Source organism: Branchiostoma lanceolatum, chromosome 4 (genome assembly GCF_035083965.1).
Source record: "Branchiostoma lanceolatum isolate klBraLanc5 chromosome 4, klBraLanc5.hap2, whole genome shotgun sequence".
NCBI lineage: Eukaryota > Metazoa > Chordata > Leptocardii > Amphioxiformes > Branchiostomatidae > Branchiostoma > Branchiostoma lanceolatum.
This window is the reverse complement of record NC_089725.1, coordinates 8,374,793-8,399,050: the sequence shown is the minus strand read 5'-3', so window position 1 is coordinate 8,399,050 and position 24,258 is coordinate 8,374,793. Positions and strand designations below refer to the sequence as shown.

Sequence of the window (24,258 nt, the reverse complement as noted above, 5' to 3'; positions counted from 1 at the left end):
GGAATTTTCAAACTTTACATTCAAACGATAGGGCACTTGGCGGGTATTTGAGGGAATGAAAGCACTTTACTTTCTCATTCATGGTTACGAAGTAATAGCTGACCAAAGTTACACCCCCCCACCCCATACTTAAAGCATTATAGACCAATTGGCACAGGTCTAAAATTCAATCTCTTTATCGGAATTTTCAAACTTTACATTCAAACGATAGGGCACTTGGCGGGTATTTGAGGGAATGAAAGCACTTTACTTTCTCATTCATGGTTACGAAGTAATAGCTGACCAAAGTTACGCCCCCCCCCCACCCCATACTTAAAGCATTATAGACCAATTGGCACAGGTCTAAAATTCAATCTCTTTATCGGAATTTTCAAACTTTACATTCGAACGATAGGGAACTTGGCGGGTATTGGAGGAAATGAAATCACTTTACTTTCTTATTCATGGTTAGGGAGTAATAGCTGACCAAAGTTACGCCCCCCACCCCATACTTAATGCATTATAGACCAATGGCACAGGTCTAAAGTTCAACCTCTTTACCGGAATTTGCAAACTTTACATTCAAACTATAGGGCACCTGGTAGGTATTGAAGGAATGAAACCGCTTTATTTTCTCATTCACGTATAGGAGTAGGGACACCATGGAAGTACTACAAAGCAAACTGTTTGTAAGCCACCAGGTTTTTCAAACTATGCGCTCAATCCAAAGGGGACTTGCTATGTATTTGAAAACTGAAGAACGCATTATTATCTCATTCATGGTTACGGAGTTATAGCTGACCAAATAGTGTACGGACACCTACAAAACCAAATTCTTTGGAAGCTACCAGATTTTTCAAACTTTGCGCTCAATCGATATGGTGCTTATTTGAAACTGAAGACCGCATTATTATCTCATTCATGGTTGCGGAGTTATAGCTGACCAAATAGGGTACGGACACCTACAAAACTAAATTCTTTGGAAGCTACCAGGTTTTTCAAACTTTGCGCTCAATCGATATGGTGCTTATTTGAAACTGAAGACCGCATCATTATCTCATTCATGGTTGCGGAGTTATAGCTGACCAAAAGAGATCTTTACACAAGAAAAACACCAACATCAAAATTCCGTATACATGTACCTTATCGGAAAATAGATCTGTATAAAATTTCATTTTCATAGAGTAGTAATACAGTATAGCTAACTACCAATCACATGTTATGGAATGTCGCACGACTCGCAACATTACCAACCTGGCCCACTCAAGTCGGCCCATTTACCTGGTCAACTCGGCCCATTTAAAGTTACCTGGCCAACTCGGCCCATCGCCCTAGTCAACTCGGCCCATCGCCCTAGTCAACTTGGCCCATCGCCCTGGTTAGCTCGGTCCAACTCCGGAGACAGTAATTTGCATTTAACAGTAATTCAGGCACAAAGATACACACACACGATAAGAATTTTCAAACAAATAATTAAATACAAGTGTGTGTTTTTTCCACGGGTATAACGAACAGAAATTGCGCTGCAACTAACTCCTAAGTCAACAACGTTTTACAGCAGACGTAAACTTACATTATTTACACTATAGCAATCGGTACATACGGTCGGTCAAATCATATTACCAACAAGAAAACTAAGACGCCATCAAACTATCCAATTAGGCCACAGCAAGTAAATTTTATGGATGACATCCTCCGCAGACTCCAAAATTAATGAGATAGGGCGAAAAAAAAAACAAGTCGGTCCAAAAAAAAAAGATTCCTATATTTTCAAATTTTGAGATCATAAGTCTTGTTAAACAAGAATAGAGGTGACGAAATATGATATCATGACCAACAGATATTTTATTCCTGTATTCAACCAATGAGGTTTCATATACAATATAACACCTCCATGATTTAATGGTAACATGTCATTGTAGATGTGTATACATCTCAATAGACTAACTACAACAAATGCAGAAAAGAGTTGTACCATCATCTGAAGCAACTACACTGGGAATTCATATGCGATGAAACACCTTGTGTATACAGCTCAATTAACTAGACCCCCCCCCCACATTATTTATATAATGTCCTTGCTAGAACAAATGCAGAAAACAGCTTGTTATTATACCATCATGGCCAGGAACTACACTGGGTATTCATATCATATGCAATGAAACACCTCAGACTGTCAACATTAAACTGTTCTTGAAGATGTGTATACAGCTCAATTAATTTATAACTAGAACAAACGCAAAAAACAGCTTGTCATACCATCATGGGCAGGAACTACACTGGGTATTCATATGCAATGAAACACCTTAGACTGTCAACGTTTACGACATATTTGCCAATTTTTGGCATGTTGACCACCGTCGGAAGGCAATGAAATTTCTTGTTTTTTATTTCGAAATCAGGCGAAAATTAATGAGCGCGCTGATGTCATCCATAAAAATTACTTGCTGTGGCCTTACATGTATTTACAAGCTCTGGGCAATGCGATACTGCCACTGGTCGCAATCGCACTGCAAGGTCTCCTGTCTCGGACGAATCGTTTTGCTGCATGACTACACAAGTTACCATGACTGCCACCTAAGGTATAAACTGGATAACAACTGGACTAGGTTGTCATCAACCACCCGTTTCATAGACAAAGCGTCACTAAAGCCCCTGTCACACCTGTGCGTATATACAAGTTCACATGGGTTGCGTATTAACATGTTTTTGGTTTAGGTTAAGTTTGCAGCCGAAGAAGTGATTTCTAAGGTTCGATCACTAGGCTGGTCAAAGTAGAAAACAACTTTCCCTCCGCAAACCTTACTAAAAAAAATGTTAATGCGCAACGCCTGCGCACTTGAATATACGCCCATGTGTGACAGGGCCCTGACAGCACGAGGGTGTGTCCCGCCGCCACATCGGCATCACTGCCACGCCCCCTGGCGAAACAAGTTGTACTTGTAGTCAATTTTCTCAGATGAGCTGTCTACTAAATACTAGTAACAATCTGGAGACCTAAATTCTAAGCTTTATTTAAGCTTTAAGTTTTCCTCTGATATGCATTGTGTGGCTGTTTGGTACAAGTCGTAAGTTGGGGTACCAGCCAATGCTACGCAGTGATTGGTGTTGGACAGTCGAAACTTCAATTTTTTGGTGTTGGAAATTACAGTTCAAAGTGATTTCTACCAACATCACTGTTTCTTTGAAAACAACAGAACATGACGTTAGATCTGCTGCCAAATTTTATTCAGAAAAATTTACGTTTTCACTATTAATTTCTCAAGAATAATCATGTGTTTTTCAATGGTGAGGACACAGGTTGCTGAATGGTGTCTTCCTATACAGTAACTGGAATCGAATGGCCCTTGTACGCGCTCACACGCACACACACACAAAGACAATTTGTGCAGACCAATGATAGAAATATTCTTTTTGTATGCACGCACGCACACACACACATAATTTGTGCAGACCAATGCTAGAAATATCCTTTTTGTACGCACTCACACGCACACACACACACACACGCACACACACAAAGACAATTTGTGCACACCAATGCTAGAAATATCCTTTTTGTACGCACTCACACGCACACACACACACACACGCACACACACAAAGACAATTTGTGCACACCAATGATAGAAATATTCTTTTTGTACGCACTCACACGCACACGCACACACACACACACACACACAAAGACAATTTGTGCAGACCAATGATAGAAATATCCTTTTTTAATGTGTAACGTTATAGCTGTAGTGTAGAAATGAAAACTACCACTGCAAACACGGTTCTTGTTTCGTTGCTTGATGTACATGTATCTTATAGACATGACTGTTAACCATGTTGGAGCGCAAACAGAAATGATTACCTTTGTCCATATAAAAAGTACACAGTAGTGAGACTACAGTTTTGGTTCTATATTCTAACGATACCTATGATATCTTTAATCTCCAAGCAGATCCACGCCGGGCGCGAAAATCGTAGTATGCTAGCCAGAGAAGGTCCAGTCAGCCAGAGAGGGTTCATCAGCCCGGGCTGACTGGACCTTCTCTGGCTAGCATACTACGATTTTCGCGCCCGGCGTGGATCTGCTTGGAGATTATGATATCTTAACATTTTTGGTTTAACATTTTTATCATTTCTGATACAATGTTGGTTCTATGTTTTTATGATCTCTATACAAGTTGATCAATGTTCCACTGGAGTTGGACCTCTTACTTGATAAGTATAAGAACTGTTTGTCAGTCCAAGTATAAGAACTATTTATCAGTCCAAATACATGTATAAGAACTATTTATCAGTCCAAATACATGTATAAGAACTATTTATCAGTCCAAATACATGTATAAGAACTATTTATCAGTTCAAATACATGTATAAGAACTATTTATCAGTCCAAGTACATGTATAAGAACTATTTATCAGTCCAAATACATGTATAAGAACTATTTATCAGTCCAAATACATGTATAAGAACTATTCATCAGTCCAAATACATGTATAAGAACTATTTATCAGTCCAAATACATGTATAAGAACTATTTATCAGTCCAAATACATGTATAAGAACTATTTATCAGTCCAAATACATGTATAAGAACTATTCATCAGTCCAAATACATGTATAAGAACTATTCATCAGTCCAAATACATGTATAAGAACTATTTATCAGTCCAAATACAAGTATAAGAACTATTCCTCAGTCCAAGTAGTCCCAAACACATCTCTGTCTCCTGATATTGTGCCCGTGGCTCCAAAGCTGTGTCTGTGGTCCTGATACAGGAGTTTGTTCTCTAACTTCTGGACGCAGGGCAGGGTCAGTACCAGGGTGTCGTGTTTCAGCATACTGTACACATTCAAACCTGCAACGAGACACATTGTAAAGGTAAATGTGGCATCGTGTGGCGCAATCGGTAGGGTGCTTCTCCCACAACCTAAAGGTCCCAGGTTCGAAACCACTGATATGCCCTGATGTTGTGCCCTTGGGAAAGGCACTTTACAAGACTTTCTGTACTTCACTCCGGTGTAAATGAGTACCTAGCTTCAGTTAGGGATGTCCCTCGGATAGGACGTTAAAAGGAGGTCCCGTGTTTGAGGAGAGCCACACCTCGGGCACTTAAAAGAACCCACCGCACTTATTGAAAAGAGTAGGGGTCCTCCCGGTGTGAGTGGATCATATAGAATCTGTCTGGATATGCCACTTGTACTACATACAAACAAGGTGGTCAATCCTCAGACTGAGGACGAAGTATGACGCTTTTTCGTTAGCTAGTAGTGCAATGCGGCTTTGCTACGGCTAGCGTATTTTAGGCCAATCACACCAGGTCAGCCCTACTCTTTTCTATAAGTGTTTTGGGTTCGTTTACGTGCAGACACACAGAGAGGACTTAAAACTGCATCACAAAATTGTCCTCCCAGTCCCTTCCAGATCCACAACTTCGGGACATACACTCTATGCACAAAACACCATCTCCATCTCCCCATCGAGAACGCAAAGACTTCAGAACTCGCTTCTTCATCAGTCAATCAAAATGTATAACCCGACAATCAATTGTTACAATAGAATTTGGTACACAATGATGGGTACATGTTATGTACATTTGTGCTAATCTGTGTTCTAATTGTTAATATCAACACCATATTTAGGCTAGCATTTTTGTGTGTCTGCAATGTTGATATATGAATAAAGAATTGAATTGAAAGAATCATCAATTGTCTTCATAACTACATGTACATTGTTTATTGTACAAAGTTTTCTACAACAATGATGATCACAAAATCACAATGTATCATAGTTTACGTTTGTAGACTAAGAGTCAGTGAGTGTCACTGTACACCAGTAAAGTGTCCAGAAAACATACCTTTATTATACCACCCTTATTATACACTCTGTATTATAGTATAGAACTTTCTGACAGATATGTTAGCCAACAACACTACAGCATGCTCTAAATTCAAACTCCATTGCCACACATACAGCTACAGCATAATCATGAACAAACTTTCTTCTCCATTGTCAAACATTTCTCTCTCCACACTTACCAACTAGAGGCATGACATTGATGAACTTCAGCTGTGCAGAGGCTCCACATATGTTTTCTGATAGTTCTTCATTCCTGCAAAATTAAGCATCCAACAGTCAGTTTTATATTACAGGCTTACATGACACCTAAGGGCCATAAAGTTAATGTTTCCCTCTCTTTGGCATTCATCAGGTTATGTAGATTTGATTATATGGATGACATCCATGCGCGCATCAATTTTCGTCTGTTTCCCAAAAAAATGTTCAAACGAAACTGTAAATCATACAAAGCAGCTGCAAAATGAGCAAATATATGCCGTATATTGCTAAAAAAATGTTTTGGAAAACAGATACTAATGTCATAGAATGCCAAAGTCAATCAATGTTCAACCTTCCTGACCACATAGATTTCATAATGAAGGTAACTTTTTTTGTCAAACTTTTTTCAGGGGGTTCCCAGAGGATGTCATGATATCCATATATTAATCAAATCAACATGGCCTTACTTGTATTTAACAGAAGCTAAGCATAGGTTTTATCAACATGTACTGTAATAAAAAAAATATTTGTACTTACACATCCACAAGGAGAACAGACTTTCCCCAGTTTCTATATCCGGTCAGGTCCTCCAAGTACTGTACAGGAAGTAGAAATTGACTTAGAATCGTATATGTAACACTGAACAAAAACATGATTTGAGGAAAAGTTATGAATTTCCTAACAAAGGATTTGATAGTTCATACCTCAGGATCTGCTGTGGGAATTTCTAAGGTATCCACAATGTGAAGATCACCCTGGAGAAGAAAACATGATGTTAGAATTTAAGCTATTGTAATGCTAGACACTCATCAACATGGCTACCTTCCATGTATATCAATTTGGTAGGGGAACTTTTACAGTGTTCGCTCCTTTTTTTCTTCTTTTCTGTCATGAATTTACATACAGTCATACCTGTACAAGTGACCACCTGTACATAAGAACCACCTGGCCAATGTGACCACTTTTTGGTGGTAACTTTGATAATTTTCCCATTGACACAAGCATTAAGAATCCTGTCTAATAGTGACCACCTGTTCACATAGACCAGATTGTATTGGTCCCTTGAGTGGTCTTCATGGACAGTTTGACTATGTGCATCTATCAAATATACTTCCTTGTATGACCCAAATGCAGTTAAAACTGTTCGAACATGCCGTTTTTTTGCTATTTCAGCTGCATACCTGATGCAATGCCCTAGTGGGTCATACCAAAGACTCTAAAAATGGTACATATTGCTTTCTCTACTCAGCACTCAGCATTTAGGAAAGAGTATGGAAGTCAAACACACATCACTACCAGTGGACTACCACCCTGCTGTAGAGACTTGCACAAATGTGTGGCCCAAGGGCTACAGAAATGGAGATGGGTGCCGCCCCTATGCGTCTTATCAAGACGTCTGGGATACTTTAAAGGAAAGCTACACAAAAAATCAAAAATCCTACTTTGCTATGCATATGCTTCATATATATATTCCAAAGTCAAGTTCTTTTTTCAAGTTGTTTCACATAAGTCCGTCATTGGATTTTTCACCGTTTGCAACTTATGCCGTGCTGACGCCTTCTCACCAGATACTTTTGGTACACTGAACACTGACGTCATATAATTAATCATCAGGTGAAAAATTTAGAACACTGACGTCATATAATTCAATTATCAGGTGAGAAGGTGATAATCTCACCTGATGATTGAATTATATGACGTCAGTGTTCAGTGGACCATAATTATCAGGTGAGAAGATGTCAGCGCAGCACGCCATAAGTTGCAAACGGTGGAAGATCCCAAAACTATGACGGACTAATGTAAAACAACTTGAAGTAAGAATTTGACTATGGAATACATTAAGCATAGCATAGTAGGATTTTCAATTTTTTGTGTAGCTTTCCTTTAACTTACATACCTGGTTGTGTTTGACAGTGAGAGCCACTTTCAGCCCCAGTGCCCGCTCCTTCAGTGACAGGTACTGGTAGTAGCTGAAGGGGCCACGTGGGCCATGGGTCTTCCCGCCTGTGGATGGACGACACAGAGAGAATTCAACTTATTCCAGCTACTGTACATTCACTTAATTTCAAGGGGATAATAAAAAAAAGGTTTTCGCTGTGTTTTCAATTTGTGGTTGAAACAATTCTGAGGTACAGTGTAGTACATGTAACTACTATTAGTAATACACTAGGAAACACCAATTTGCAGTGTCATGAGTGTGTGTGTGTGTGTGTGTGTGTCTGTGTGAGTGTGTGTGTGTGAAAGTCTGTGTGTGTGTGTGTGTGTGTGTGAGTGTGTGTGTGTGTTTGTGTGTATGTGTGTGAGTGTGTGTGTGTTTGTGTGTATGTGTGTTTTCAGTCTGTGATTGAAACAATTCTGTGGTACAGTGTAGTAACTACTCGTAGTAATACACTGGGAACATCAATTTGCAGTGTCATGAATTAAGGACGGAGAGGTCACAATGAAAATAAAACCACAGCAAACATTTCACGATTTACGGTGAACAAGATAGTCATTGGGATGTACTAGGAGAACTATGTATATGGAAAGCACAATCTGTATTTTATAGTACAATCCACAGGTTATACAGTAACTGTAAATAGACTTCAACAACATCATGACAAAGTACCACAGCAAAAATTTTATTTTCTCATTACTAAGAAGGCATGTATTCAGTGCCATGTGTATGTTTGTGTGTGTTTGAGTATGTGTGTGTGTGTGTGAGTGTGTGTGTGTGTGTGTGTGTGCATCAGTGTGTGTGTGTAAGTCTGTGTGTGTGTGTGTGTGTGTGCGTGTGACTCAAGCTGTTGTGGATGAATCTTGGTATGTGGGTAGGAGTCAACAAGATGAAGGACAAGTTCAACTATTAACCCCTAGCAGAGGACTTTGCAAAGAACTTACCTAGATGCCAGAGCGGTGACCTTATACTGCCGTGCCTGGCTCTCCCAGACCCCTTCTGAGGCCAGGGTTTTCTTCCACCTCCCCTCATTTCAGCTCTTGTCCTGGCAAAGTCATAATTCTAGAAATAGATAAGAAAAACAAAACGATATACATGTTCACATCATTAGTTATTGGAGAAGAATCAAGGAACAAGAGCGCACAACGTGCAATGTTTAGGCCAATAGTAGTACATTGTAACTGTACCGAAGTTTTGTACATGTATAAACTTACATCAATTCTACTTTGGGCACGAAAAGTGAAATTGCTTCTCATATAAGTTATGCTTATTGATCCTTTGCCCTTCAAAATGTCATCCAACTCCAGAAGAGTCTCGCACCTTAACTTTTTTAACTTAACATACAGATATACCTACAGACTATTTTTCTGAATTTGCTATGTACTTATGTGTGTGAAATATGTGGAAGAGTGCAGGTTAGGAACAGGAAGACATCAGAAATACCTGCCCAAGAAAATTGGGAGAACCTGCAATTTTGCAGGTAAGGCCACGCCAATTTTTTTGTTGCTTTCCGGAATAGCCTCTCCTGTTTTTCCCATTTTGAAAAATTGTGTCACTATTCCCATTCACAAATTTGTACTCATAATTTTACAATTTTTTTTTCAGTTTTAAAACTCAATAGCCACCAAAATAGATTATAAAGGCCTTCACATACCTAAAAAAGTGTGGTTACAAGTTATAATTTTTGTTATTAAAACTATTTCTCAATATTAATCTATATGTTACATAGCAAAACTTAAAATGTAATTTTGTCACCGAAATTATAGTGTAGTAGATCAAAGAAAGCGATTCATTGCATAAAATGAGCCATACAAAGCTGAAACTTGAATAATGCTCTTATTCTTTATGTCATATGAACCCTTATCTTCACCCCAGATGATTTGCAAAAGAAATTATTTTCCTTTTTTTCGCCCTGTCGCTCCAATTTTTTTCTGAAAAAAAATCCGAGAATCAAGAAATAAAATTGGTGTGGCCTAATGGACAAAAAAGGATTTCTAGCGTTAAGTCAGAATTGACTCACGATTTTCCTGTAGAACTTCTGCCACCTGACACAGCGGTGAAGGATGTCCATTCTGCAGGCGGAAAACATCAGAAGTTAGAAACATGTTCTACTGTAAATGCAGAAATGTTCGTGGTGGTTTTCTGTTCACGTTTTTTGCGGTGAACTCTTTACCACGCACTTAAAACCACAGCGAAAAGCCATTCCATTGTTTGACTGTAGCGTTACTGTTGTTTCAAACGCGAACTCAAAACCACCGCAAACAATCCATTTTCTCCCTACCGGGAAGTCACATTCCCACAAACATTTTCGCACTTACAGTAGTTGCTTGCAAATCGGACAGGATGAAGAGTTCACGATTTATTATGATTTATATAAGGGGAAAATGGTAAGTAGGGGACATGATTTGTAGTAGTAGATATTATATGTTGTTATTGAGTGCCGTCTATGTTTGAAAGTTATGTTTTATTGGAATTCCACAACTCATCAGTATCAAAGCATTGACTAGTGATCCATGATGGTATTGCAGCCTGTAGTAAAAACCACCTGGGATGTCTAGCAAAGCCACTTGGGATGTCTAGCAAACCCACCTGGGATGTGTAGCAAACCCACCTGGCATTTGTAGGAAACCCACCTGGTATGTGTAGCAACCCTGGGATGTATAAGTTATAACAAACCCACCTGGGATGTGTAGCGAACACATCAGGGTGTAACTCCACCATCCCCAGTTTCTCGTCCTGGATATCACCCAACGTTTCTAGCCAGCTGTACACCGGCCGGGAAAATCTGGACCGAGGTAACGTACTCTTGTCTACCAGACGCAGGACTGGACTGTCAGTTGAAGACAACACTGCTGACTGGTCTAAGACATCAATAGAGAAACATCACTTCTTAATAAGTTGCAAGACATTAATATTGGATACAGTAAAAACTAAAAACAAAGCCAAGGTAGGGTGTAAATACTGGGGTGACTACTAGTACATGTCACAGTACTCAGGGGTTTGTGCTTGCCGAGCGGGTACTAGTATACAGAATGGTTGAATGTGTATTGTGTAAACTGAGTACAGTATATATTGTGTAAAGTTCACTGACATATCGTGCATACTTATTATACATCGTGTGACATATTCCTTGAGATGAAAAAACATTGTGTTGGGAGAAGTGTCAGCCCTAGAAGACTCAAAGTAGACTCTCTGAATTTGCATGTACAAGTAAACGCGACTATAGTTTCGATGTTACTCAAGTTGAGTTTGGGAAAAGAATATACTTGAGTACCCTAGATTTCTGTTTACACAGTCCAAAATAGACTCCACTGAGTCGGACTTGGGCTGAGTGTGCTTGGAAAATGCATGTGTAAACCAGGCCTATGTCACAGACAATAGACATACACACCTGTGTGCTGTTGACTCTGGGAGGTCGGGGCATCTACGTGGACAGGCCCAGAAGACATGCTGGCCACAAGTAGTCTCTGTAACAACAAATAATCCTCACCATTTTAACCATCAACATGTAATACATACATGTACATTACTACCATGAGATTGTTAGTAATGGGTGAAAACATTTATATCAAATTCTTGAAATCAATCAACTCTATTAAGATTAGTTCATTATCGAAAGAGCCAAGAGTAGTGTTTGTTAGGGAGGCAGTGGTTACAATGTACTCTCTGAGCAGAGGTTTATTCTCCAAGCAGCAGTTTAGTCAAGAGGGCTAGGAATGGCCATGATGTTTCTTTCCCTCCACCCCTGGGACAGAATGCATCAAAATCAGTGTCGGTGTCATTTTCAGAACATCGATTCCAACATCGGAATCCGGTATTCCGTTTTTGGATAGCATCCCAATCATTAATGGAAGCCCATACAATATGACTTTGAAGCCTGCACAATACGGTCCGGAACACCTGTATCGAAGGTATGACAATTCTATAAGAAGTCTATAAGACATCCATTAAACTCTTGAACTTCATATCTGTGCAAATTTCAGTAAAATTTTGCCTTTGCTTTAATAAATGGCTTGACAAATATTGTTGACTGCAGGCTAGGTTAGAAAGAGATGGAATGTCGGATTCTCTTCATTGATAAATACATGACGTTTTGAACCCAGTGCAAACAAGTCAGCATAATACATTCTATATCTATAAGATTGTGCACACTTAAACAGTAGCACTGAGGATTTACGGCAATACTGCATTTGTGGAACGTCATAACGTCTACGAATTGAAGAAACACACAATTAAGACCGACTCCCTCTGAGCTCATATAAATTATCTTTGACTGATATCATCCCATAAATAATTTTACAACTCTTGGTGGGAGGGGGGCGTATAGCTAGCGAGAGATAAACAAGTGAACAAAACGTTACCTGAAGTATGTGAGAACATTTGGACGACTTGCAGAGCAGCAAGACACCCCTGTGTCCGACCGACAGCATCTCTAAGAGACCGGAGTTCGATCTTCAGACAGTTAAAATTTATTTTTACTGTCCTGTCGCAGAAACTCTCTGCACGCGGCTGAGCCAGATGACCTGACTGACCTCCGGATGTACTAACTGGCTTAAAAGGGGGGTGGGGGTGTAACCACTGTAAGTCAAAATAATACAAAAGAGCTTTAAATTTCCACTTAATTGATTTGAATCACGCATATTCTCTTTACACAACTATCTAGTAAAAGCTCTGTTGTACGCAGAATGCAAGGGATACATAGCTTTTATAATTTGAATGAACAACCGCCACCCCTATGTATAGAGTGCGATTGCCCTGACGGCATGACCTTTTAGTAATCTCCAAGCAGATGTACGTAGTATCTGAAGCTCCCGGTTAGGAGAAAAGGTGTTTCAATACTCCAATGGGAGTGTTTTTGGTGTGTGAAACTGTGTTTTTGGTGTATTTGACTGAATTTGGATAGCAATAATTTGCATCATTTGGTGTGTAAAATTTAATAGGTCCATGAAGGTTAGACATCCAGGTAATAAAAGATTAGCCTGGAATCCAAACCTATAATAGCTCCAGAGTCCCAGTAACCTGGAATCCAAACCTATTATAGCTCCCGAGTCTCTCTCTACAAATATTTGCGGAGAGAGACTCGGGAACTATATTAGGTTTGGATTCCAGGCTAATAAAAGATACTAGTATGTCAAAAATAGTTATTCAAGCAAGGGGATAAAGTTTAATAGGTCTTGGGAAGACAAAAATCCCAAAATTTGTTTGGGGATGTTGATAAAGATCCCAGACATCCCCAAACTTGATATCTAAGGAACTGAGGCATATTTCACCTTTTTTTTTCCAGCAAAGAATTAAACTACTTTTGTAGTGCTTTCACTCAAAATTAGAGCAACAATCTGTAAGATGGTTAATGGTTTGTCCTTGAAATGAATGCACCAATTTCCCTTAATTCTACCAAGGAGGTTATATATACATAACCTCCTTGATTTTACTTCTTAACATTATAATAGTGCCTTGTCAATATGAGAGCTCTGCAAACTGCTGATTATTCTTTTTTTCTTTTAATTGATTTCCCAACTAAACAGGCGGAGCACAGCAACAGTATTCACTATTTTGACAACTTACATCATCCTGCGAACACCTTGAAATTGTTTTGGTACATTCCCCATATTGTATGAAACATAACCAGAGCCTACAATCTCATGTATCTATAAGGAAGAGCTCAACAATGAAGCTTTAATATCATAATGCATCCCCACAAATGCTTAAAAGTAAAACAAAAAAATGTGGATCCTGTGGCACATTTTGACACAGACAGCCATTCATGTTTGTCTACATACAACATATACAGAGCTGTTATCCCATAGACTACATAGTGAGTGTGAGCGAGTACATTATGTGGTCCCTACCGGTGACAGGACCACAAAGTCAAGTGATTACCAAGTTTGTAATACAGAACATTTCTGCATTCAGTTGTCACCTCACCTGGAAATTATCCTTGCTAGAGCATCTTAAATTAAACCTCAATCATTTACTAAATGTTCTTGAATTCCCCCTCAACAATGCCTAGCTTCTATCAGAACATGGTACCATATCTGGCCATGGAATACAAAGCTAAGTTTGACAGTACTACATTAAGTACATTCTGCTCCATGGCTTTTAACTGCTAACATATTTATCAAACCTTTTTTTCATAGTAAATCTATATCTTTATTTTCTATAGCTAGTAACGATCACCAGGGCAGCAAATTATAATGTAGATATTGAGATATACAATTCAAACTACTGTATACTTTTGAACTTTTACAAAACACAAACATCATTTTTATACATGGTGATTACATGTAACATTACATCTTGATATTCATTTGGCTACAATTGTGTTGAATGGATTGCACTTCATGCAAGATATTGACACTAGCTATTGTTTTTTTCAGACTTTTCAAATCAGAACAATGTAGTGCTGCCAAAGAATCACAATTCACAAAAATCAGATACAATACTCTAATTATATCATATAGTTCAGTTAATACATGTGTTCAGTATTAAAGCTTAAAATGTTCTTGTTTTCTGCCAATAATCATCATAATGCCAGGCTGTGACTATATACTGAGATAACCAAATTGCAACTTCATATTTTCTCTGCTATCAAAAAATTTCCTGCGAACAGAAGTGTTTTACCGAAAAAACATAATGCATACCTTTGGTCAAAAACCAATCTGTGGGCTAGGCCTATGCAATTGTACTGCATAACACACACACCCTACCAACTGTTTCCACTGTTAACATTTAAGTGTATATATAGTACTTTACTTGTCTGTTATTGTAAGCTGTGCAAAGCCTACCAAAGCCTTATCATCAGGAACCTCGTTGGGGGAACAGCCCGAGCTCAGGGCGAACGTGACACTATTGTTGGCAGCTGGGTTATCCACTATCTTTTGCAGATTAGCTGCAACTACCACGTAATCTCTGCCATCCACCAGCCCAGCTGCTACTAATTCGTGCGACACCCCGTCTGCAGTGTCCTTCCCTGGTATGAAGGGGAAGCGTATGTCTTTCAGTTCCTTGTTAGTGTCCCTCAAGCGGAGAACTAAGTTTTGCGCCGGTTGTAGCTGTACTGGTGCAGGGGGTTGGGCAAGGGGGACAGTGCCCGGCGTAGGATAAATGATGCCCCCTTGCATCTGCTGCTGGTATAACATCTGCTGCTGATGGGCTAACATCATTTGCTGTTCTTGTGTCAACTGTTGGCCTTGGGGGAATGCCAGGGGGACTGGCTGGGGCTGTGTGTTGACTGGGGGCAATGTCTGTGCCTGGTTGACAGGAGTGGGGTCCGCAGGTTTGACGGCTGGGCCGGGCGGTGCGTTGGTGATCTCTTCGGGCTCGTCGTAGCTCGTCGGGTTCTTGACGCGAGGTGATTTGGACGCGGCCGCGACCTTACCCTCCTCGCTCTCCTCGTCCATCTCGTCGTCCGACCACTCCCACTGCCCGTCGGCCGTCTTGTGAAGCCGCCCGCTGGACCCGGGCACGCGCTTCACCTTCTGGGACCGTGACTCCAGACCAGGCCCGCCCCTAATCAACACCTCCACCAGGTGCTCCTTCCCTTTCGCTTTCTTGAAGAACGGGCTTTTCAGCAGCTCCGTGGCATTCGGTCGTTGCGCCGGGTCCTTCTGCAAACACGCCGAGATAAGTTTCCTGAAGGACTTGCCATACTTTTTATACTGATCTTTCTCGTCTGCGCCCGTATCGAGATTCGGTGGGTCGTTTTGAAGGGTCAGCATCAACACCTTCATCGGCGGGTACTTGTGGTAAGGAGCAGTTCCCGTGGCCAGTTCTATAGCCACGATCCCAAAACTCCAGATGTCGGCCTTAAAGTCGTAGCCTCCCTCCGACTGTTCCATGACCTCCGGCGCCATCCAACACGGCGTCCCCACAAATGTTCGCCTCACCTTCTCCCGTGCCATGTCGCCGCCGACTGCCAACCACCCGCTCACTCCGAAATCTGCCAGTTGCACGGTGCCATCGTTTCCCAAAAGGATGTTGCCAGCCTTAAGGTCCCTGTGGATCTGTCCGTTGTTATGCAAGTATTCCAGCCCCTTTAGGACCTCTCTCAGCACCGTGGCAATGCTGGTTTCGTCCAACACCCCGTGCTGATAGTCCGTTTGGGCCTTGCGATGCTTGATGATGTCAAGCAAGGACCCTCCCGACAGAAGCTTAAGCACTAACCACAGCTCTTCCTTCACCACGAACGAAGTGTAGAAGTTGACCACATTGGGATGATTGCATTGCCGCATGGCCTGGATCTCCTTGTGCAGCTCCTCCATACTGGTGTTCGCCTTATCCAGGTTGATTCGTTTGATGGCACATGGTTCATTTCTAGGTTTGCAGCTCGCCACCTGAACCACGGAGGTTGCCCCGCTCCCAATGACTTCCTTTAGCTCGTATTCGTCCTTAGAGTTTGGCCAGGATTGCTGTTCGGACGCCATGTTGGTTAGGAAGGAGACTGGGGTTACTGGATTACAGGGGCTATCGCAGCTGCTCCGCGGAGAGGAATACTCGCGGCACTGTGCACTCCGCGGACAGGTCAAACATTCATGACAACACGAGACTATATATTGGTGATTAAAAACGCCTCAGCTTGTTCTCGGCGGGAACGTGTTTCTTTTTCACTGAGATTTCCCATGGGTTAATAGTGAGTTTTGGAACATGACATGTTGTATTTGTAGAAGGGGTGAAGTTGCATTTATTCAAAAAGTTGCCTCCATGGTTTGACTGAAACAAAGTGTGAAAACCGCCAGTCCCAGATCGCGGCCGGAAAAAAAGTAACAACCTTTTCATAGTAGTAAACGTTCCTATGTTTATTTTCTTGTCTTTGTTCTTGTCACTTGTGAATGTAAATACTAGTACAGAAGTGAGCAGTGCATACAGTACTTTTAAAAGGGTGCACTTCCGTCAGCAACTGATAGGAGGCGCACAGTCACATTTTGTCAGAAGGAAAACATGGCGGCCTCCGGTTGAAAACAGGGTGACGGAGAAATCTCATGACACATTTTGACGGTGTATTTCAGCCCTAAAAGCTCGGTGTTACGTACAGTACTCCACGTCACCTTGGCATGAACGAAAATGTCTGTAGAACAAACAGAGGGTGACTTGAGGATCGCTAGGAGTCAGCTGAGGCAGCGCGACGCTCGCACGGTGGATGCGCTGGTACGGTGATCTAATTTATTGTCGAGTTCTTCGGCTGGGAATGACTCTGTTTAGCTGTATCCGTAAAAACAAGTGCGATGAAATGGTTTGTAATTGCCTAATGCATATGCTGACCAGTACACGAAACGAGAAGTTATGCTGGAAAGATGTTATGTTCCGGATCATTGATCAGAACCTAACCTAATTAGGAGTTCGACGACCTCATACCTCAAAATTCGTCTATACGATTATATGGATGACATCCTCTGGGAGCCCCAAAACTGATGCAAGCGTTTGAAAAAAAAATGTTGCCAGTTACAGTTTAATCAGATTTTTTTTTAAACAAACGAATATTAATGCATGCACAGATGTCATCTCGATAATGGAATCAACATTTGAACATGGCTTAGTAACATATTAGATATGGAAGATATGCCCTAATTTGCATACCGTGTATGTATATGTAGTGAAGACTGATGTAAACCATTTCAGAATTTCTTTAAATTATAAGAAAATTGTAATGATAATAGAATATCCAGTTTGAACAAGTTGTCATGCATACATTCTTCAGGTTCATGAGCAGTGGCTGTCCACTGTCACCAAACAGAGATACCTGCCCAGAAAATGTGTGAGGCCCCAGCACCTGTCCAAGTCAGAACAGGCACTTTTGCTGCAGCCATCCACAAAGAAGATTCCCACCCAGTGGAGGCGGATCAGTATATCCACCATAGCAAAGATAGTTGAGCCTAAAAGGTACAGTACATATAACACTAGTCAGTTCAAATCCGGAAGTTCACTTTCCAGATTTCAAGGCAGCCATCTTGGAAATCCAATTTTCCAACTTTTTTTCTACTGAACATACAGTTTAGTTTTACATGTCATTTGAAAGAGCATGATTTCCCTTACGTTGTGGTGCCTTTACTTTGGTCATAAGATGTAAAGCTATGAAGATATTCCTTTTTAAAGTTGCCCAACCCATACCTACATTGATTCGGCCTGGCGACTAAACTGGGGCCACAGGGGGCTAACAGTGGGCTATCCCAATGAAAATGGGCAATAAATAGTCCTTCTACACTGTTGAAAACACTCGCATAATGAGTTATCACACCTAGCTAGTCAGTGTAATTAGCACTTATTTGACAATTTTCTCCTGAGGTGAACAATTTGATTTGAACAAGAAGCGACTATCAAACCTCCTTGATTTGACTTTACCAGATCACAGTGCTACATTATTTCAAACTAATAAGCTATGTTGTCAATTAGCTTGACTACATAGGACATCTGGACATCTGCAAAGAACAAAAAAAAGTATAATGGACCTTGGTTGTATTCATATAAGCTGTGATAAATGTAAACAAGATGTAACAGTGTAAAACGATTTTGACCTTTTTTAAAGAGTAAGGTTGAAGAAACCTTGAAGAAAGAAATCAAATTCAGCTGTAACAGTTCCAATTGTCTTCCCTTGGCCCTCACAAAAAAAAAAGAATGTTAAGAAATCATTGGGAATTTTCATAATTTGCATTTGAGAGATTAAAAAAACCTCAATGCAAGGAGGTTACAGGCCTATATATTAAACCTCCTTGCTCAATGTTTAACATATGCTTCGAGTCCTGAGTTGTGGATTTGTTTGTTTTTTAGCAGGGTCTAGACCATGTATAACTTGATTGGTGTTTTGATTCTCTTATCGATCAAAAGCCTTCTAATTGCTTGCTTGGCCCATGAATATAACATCTTTATTTGACCAAGGATATACAAAACCTCCTTGGTTTTCCTTAATGGCAAAGATTTGTCCACTTATAAAAACATTTGTAACATTACGTAACAAAGCTTCAGGTAGACAATTTGCATAATACTTACTGATCACCCATACAAAAAGAGCGGATAATGATACCTACCAATTAACATGATTAAGACAGAGCTTGAATGACAATGGTCCATTATTTACACTTGTCAAGTTTGTTTTGTTGTTGTTGCTTGCTGGCAATATGACAAGCAGGCCATCTTTGCACACCAAGATTTACAAAAACCAAGGACACTATAAAATGTCCTTGCAAAAACTTGGCCATGCGGCCTTATACTTTAGCATATCATAGTTTAATATGTAACAAAGACTTTTTGTTGCGGGACAAATTGAGCAGGCAAGATGAAAATGATACACTTAAAAAAGTATGTTAACAATAACATGAAGAAAAGTTTACATGAAGAACACTACGTAACGGTTTTGTTTCGAACCTGACCTCCTGAGGTAGGCTGCAACGGTTCAGAATAAAATGGTTTCGCAGAATTGTAATTATGAACCCAAAAGCGTTAAGGAACCGGTTCACATTGATGTTTTATGACATGGTACATCCGGATACATGAGGTCATAGTTCTTGGCGTCACTTGGGCTTTAGCGCAGGAAAGAGTGAATTCAATGTTTTTAGCTGTCGATCGGAGCGTTTTTGAATCATAGCTTTTTGCTAAGGTTCTCACAAATGGTCCAATGAGGACACGAGAGCCCTGATATCTATGTGGGGGAATCAGGATGTCCAGAAGGACCTTGATGGCATTCATCGAAACAAGGACATTATATAGAATTCTATATAATGTCCTTGATCGGAACCAGGAGGTGTACGAAGAAATTGCTATGGGCATGAAGGACAGCAGTTTAGTGCCAATTGAAGACACAACTCTTTGTCAGTGCTCGGAAAAGTGAAAGTTTCAGCTGTCAATAGGATATTTTTGAATAGTAAAATCTTGTTATGGCCGCTTACTCGAGGTGCGGGATTACAACAGAGTTATGCAAATTCAATGTAAACCGTTTTCAGCGCGGGTGCAAGTTTGCATTGCTGACGCAAAATGTTAACCGTTTCAATTCTGGGTTCATCCGAAACGGTTTGAAGCATTTTATTTTTTTAATCATGAACGTGGCCTTTAGTTATTGTTTAATAAATGTGTTTCAGATGGCAGCTAGTTAACACATTGGTGTGGCTAGCATGTTTTTATATCAGGTTAAAAAATGTTTGATTGCATTTACCAATTATAACTATGAATAAGTCAGTCTCCCCACTTGAATTGCATGGATATATCTCCCAAGATAGCTCTTCATTCCATATGGCTTTTTTACGAATGTATTCAAGGTGATATTATCTATGTAAAAAAAGTGGTGGAACATCAGACTGAGGACAAGCATGATGCTTTTTTGTAGCTAAAAGTACTAGTACAATCAATGCAGCAGAAAACCCTACAACTCCTGTATATCATAGCCAAGAACAGTGTCCCGGTTACCGTCATGCGTCACCCCTACGCTTCTCCTCGACAAGTGTATTGGCAGTTCTTTTTGCGCAAACTTTTTAAAACTGTGCTGCACCCCTCCCCACACTTTCTGTCTCAACCGGTGACACTACTTAATAAGATAGCAACTTGAATGACAAGACTCATTTGATAACAGACCATGGGGTGAATTTGAGTAAACCAAATTGCGAATACAAAGGCGAATCCTTGCAACTACGTCATTATGTGCATTGTTTCAAGGGCTGAACGAATCGATCGACATTGACACTATAAAGAATTCTATAGACAATATGTAGTAGATTGGTCGGGAGAGGTGGCTTCGATACTCTTCTAAGTTTATCAGTGTTTATTATCTTTTAAACAAGCCGTTTATCAGTGTCTGTAAATTTGAGTACCATATTTTTTTTTCAATGAACAGCGCACACCCTGTACCCGTATTGTAGCTTAAGTTACTCCTAAACCTTTTAGCGAAGTTGTTTTAGAAATCGTCAATACGCATTGGGAATCCCCACCACAAACATCCACCAATCTTTGAGAAACCATAATGTATTCACATTGTTATGCAGCCCAGACTTCCACCGCTATTGTTCCTGTATGCAAATGAACATCACTATCACAACATCATGAGTGGCTCAGTAACGCTCCATTCAAACAAGGACAATATTATATAATGTCCTTGATTCAAACAAGGAGGTTAAAATACTATTTTAACCTCCTTGATTCAAACAACAAAGGAGGTTATATAGTCTATATAACCTCCTTGAAACAACAAGGTTAAAGAATTCGATTTTAAAAGATTCCAAAGTAGAGAGAAGTCAACAGTGGAAGATTTACAAAGTTATGAAAAATTAAACACCTCTGTAATTGAACGGGTATTTTCTTATTTCTTGATATCAGAGTCTCCTGCTTTTGAAAAATTCTTAGTTTTGCCAAGGAAGTTGGTTTTGCCAATTTCAATAAAGCACATCACTCTCGCTTGTGGAAAATATATTGGGTCAAGGAGGTTTTATAGCCTCCTTGATTAGGTGTATGTCGTGCCAGGAAATGTTAAAAAATGCATTTAAACTAGTATCTATACTCTAAAAGCAGAGTAACAATTAAATGAACTAAACAATTTAATATCGAGAAGAGTAGGTCGCGGTGTGCTTCGGATAAAAAATCAGAAGGGGTAGCTTTTCACGCCACATAATCAACCTACAGCCTCCCTGGCTAATTAGTCGCAGGACTTGAAATTCAGTACTGTATTTTCCTGTCATACTTCATAGTAAATAAATCCTGTGTTACTATAATGTTAGTAACATAAAACTACCTGCACCCTGCAAATTTTAACTGCACCATCTAATCATTTTCCCGTTCTGTCCATCAAATGTAATAATTTCAAAGTGATATAATTCAAACCTAAATCCTGTAATCTGTTCTAACAAGGAGGTTAAAATTGAAAATATTGCTATTTTAACCTCCTTGGTTCTAAGGGCAGTAAGGCAGTACAAAGTGAACATATTGTTTTATAAAGAAAATGGCAACTACCTGAATTGGATCACAGACCTACTTTGAATCATACTTGCTTAATTAGACTGTATTTCACACCAACTGGCAAAGTGTGAGTTGAGTTCTGGAGAGTGAGCCATTGACAATGGAGACCTGGCATTGACTATGGAGAGCCAGATAATGCCCACATGGCCATTTGAACCTTGGTCGATTTACATTTTTCACACCTTTTCCACCAAATTACCAGTTCGGTGGGCGGGCTTGGGTTCAATGGTCTAGGTGATTCGAGGTGTGATAGCCCCCTGTGGGCGAAAGCAATTGCCACTCGATTACTAGTATTAACCCATATGGACATTATGATGCTGCATTGTGCTAAGATAGGACTACATCGTAAACATGCATTTTCAACTGATCATATCTAAAGCGGTGAACATCACTGACTAATAATTTTTACATGATTATGTTCATGATGAAGAGAGCTTTCAGCTGATACCCAACTTGTAGGCAAAAATCAATCATTTCTGAAGATTCCTAATAGCTTCTGTTTTTCCACATGTGAACTGACCAGTGTTATATGTACTATAATGTAGCACTGTCAAGAACTGTTATAGGAGACCTAGTGTAGAACTGTAGGAGGAGACTGGGAGAGGTCCCGTTGGAGTAACAGCCGTAGAGTCTGTACAGTCTAGAGTACGAGGCTATTGTCACACATACATCTATGTCATAAATATAGAATACAACACGGTGTATTACGTATCGCTCGAGGTACCAGCCCGACCACGAGTCGTATCGCCCGAAGGTCAGAGGGCGATGCGACCTGTGGGAGGGGCCGGGACAGAGGGTGATGCGGAATACAGCATGTTGTATTTTATTCATGTCATAGTACCCACCCTAAAAAACACATTTCAATGGGAAATGCGCCTGAAGTTGAGAGAGTTTTGTGTCCTCGAACAATCCTAACAGCAAAAATCATAACAACATCGATTCCAACCTCCACGCACTCAAAATACATTCTGTCAAAAAAAGTCAGCAGGAAATTTAGATGGTGACTTGTTGTCTTTGTTGGATAAAAGTTATGAATTTTAGTAATTGATTATTGTATGGTAAAGAGCACTTCCTTTTCAATGCACAAAAGTGTCAATAAAATGGTCAATAAGTCCATGGTCAGCCGTTCGTCCATCCTTGGACCAAGAGGTTGGGAGTTTGAATCCTGGCTTACCCGACAGGCACGCTGCTGGAAAGAGTTCTCATGGGATGGACCCACAGTTCATTGTGCTTGTTGAAAGAAGTTGGAGGACTTTTCTTGGTACAATGAAACTGTAGATACATGTACTGTCATAAGTGTTTGTCTTCTCTGTCACGACCCTGGTCACAACCAGTGGAAGATTAGCTGTTCAGTGAGCCACACTGGTTTGAGATCACTTTCACTTTTCTTTCACCCCGCAGAGTGCCGGTGGTGGACCCCCTATGGGACGTGATACGCCCGTCCCAGGGCTTCAGCCAGACCATGCAATGTGTGAGCGCCCAGAACTACAGGGACATGTGGCAGCAGGCCTGTCACAAGTACGGTACCAGTACTCATCGACTTGAAGGACTCACATACACTGCTCAGGTAAGTACTAGTACAGCACCAGTACTCACACACAGGAGGGACTCACACGCACTGCTCAGGTAAGTACTAGTACAGCACCAGTACTCACACACAGGAGGGACTCACACGCACTGCTCAGGTAAGTACTAGTACAGCACCAGTACTCACACACAGGAGGGACTCACACGCACTGCTCAGGTAAGTACATATGGTGGCAGCACTCACTGATTGGAGGGACTCACACGCACTGATCAGGTAAGTACTAGTACAGCACCGGTACTCACACACAGGAGGGACTCACACGCACTGCTCAGGTAAGTACATATGGTGGCAGCACTCACTGATTGGAGGGACTCACACGCACTGCTCAGGTAAGTACTAGTACAGCACCAGTACTCACACACAGGAGGGACTCACACGCACTGCTCAGGTAAGTACATATGGTGGCAGCACTCACTGATTGGAGGGACTCACACGCACTGCTCAGGTAAGTACTAGTACAGCACCAGTACTCACACACAGGAGGGACTCACACGCACTGCTCAGGTAAGTACTAGTACAGCACCAGTACTCACACACAGGAGGGACTCACACGCACTGCTCAGGTAAGTACATATGGTGGCAGCACTCACTGATTGGAGGGACTCACACGCACTGCTCAGGTAAGTACTAGTACAGCACCAGTACTCACACACAGGAGGGACTCACACGCACTGCTCAGGTAAGTACATATGGTGGCAGCACTCACTGATTGGAGGGACTCACACGCACTGCTCAGGTAAGTACTAGTACAGCACCAGTACTCACACACA

At 40.7% G+C, this 24,258-nt stretch overlaps 3 protein-coding genes across 3 annotated transcripts in view; 1 reads left to right on the top strand and 2 right to left on the bottom strand.

Annotated features, from left to right (window-relative positions):
• Nucleotides 1–4,078: 4,078 nt before the first annotated feature.
• Nucleotides 4,079–12,513, bottom strand: LOC136432418 (large ribosomal subunit protein uL4m-like). Its single transcript, XM_066423685.1, has 10 exons — nucleotides 12,333–12,513; nucleotides 11,363–11,438; nucleotides 10,652–10,832; nucleotides 9,992–10,043; nucleotides 8,916–9,033; nucleotides 7,933–8,039; nucleotides 6,740–6,790; nucleotides 6,573–6,631; nucleotides 6,017–6,090; nucleotides 4,079–4,836 (listed from the first exon to the last, which is right to left on the bottom strand). Exons 1-10 carry the CDS (start codon nucleotides 12,399–12,401, stop codon nucleotides 4,667–4,669), a joined length of 957 nt encoding a protein of 318 aa, XP_066279782.1. The 5' UTR covers nucleotides 12,402–12,513; the 3' UTR covers nucleotides 4,079–4,666.
• A 1,103-nt stretch (nucleotides 12,514–13,616) lies between these two features.
• LOC136432417 (serine/threonine-protein kinase OSR1-like) lies at nucleotides 13,617–16,442 on the bottom strand. The gene has a single exon (XM_066423684.1). The coding sequence runs from the start codon at nucleotides 16,392–16,394 to the stop codon at nucleotides 14,721–14,723; it is 1,674 nt and encodes a 557-aa protein (XP_066279781.1). The 5' UTR covers nucleotides 16,395–16,442; the 3' UTR covers nucleotides 13,617–14,720.
• Nucleotides 16,443–16,890: 448 nt separating this feature from the next.
• LOC136432416 (WD repeat-containing protein 81-like) overlaps nucleotides 16,891–24,258 on the top strand; it is a 36,619-nt gene continuing 29,251 nt past the window's right edge. The window contains exons 1-3 of the mRNA XM_066423683.1: nucleotides 16,891–17,115; nucleotides 17,666–17,847; nucleotides 23,302–23,467. Of these exons, the coding sequence (XP_066279780.1) occupies nucleotides 17,032–17,115; nucleotides 17,666–17,847; nucleotides 23,302–23,467 (432 nt within the window). The 5' untranslated portion in view covers nucleotides 16,891–17,031. The remainder of the gene's footprint in view (nucleotides 17,116–17,665; nucleotides 17,848–23,301; nucleotides 23,468–24,258) is intronic.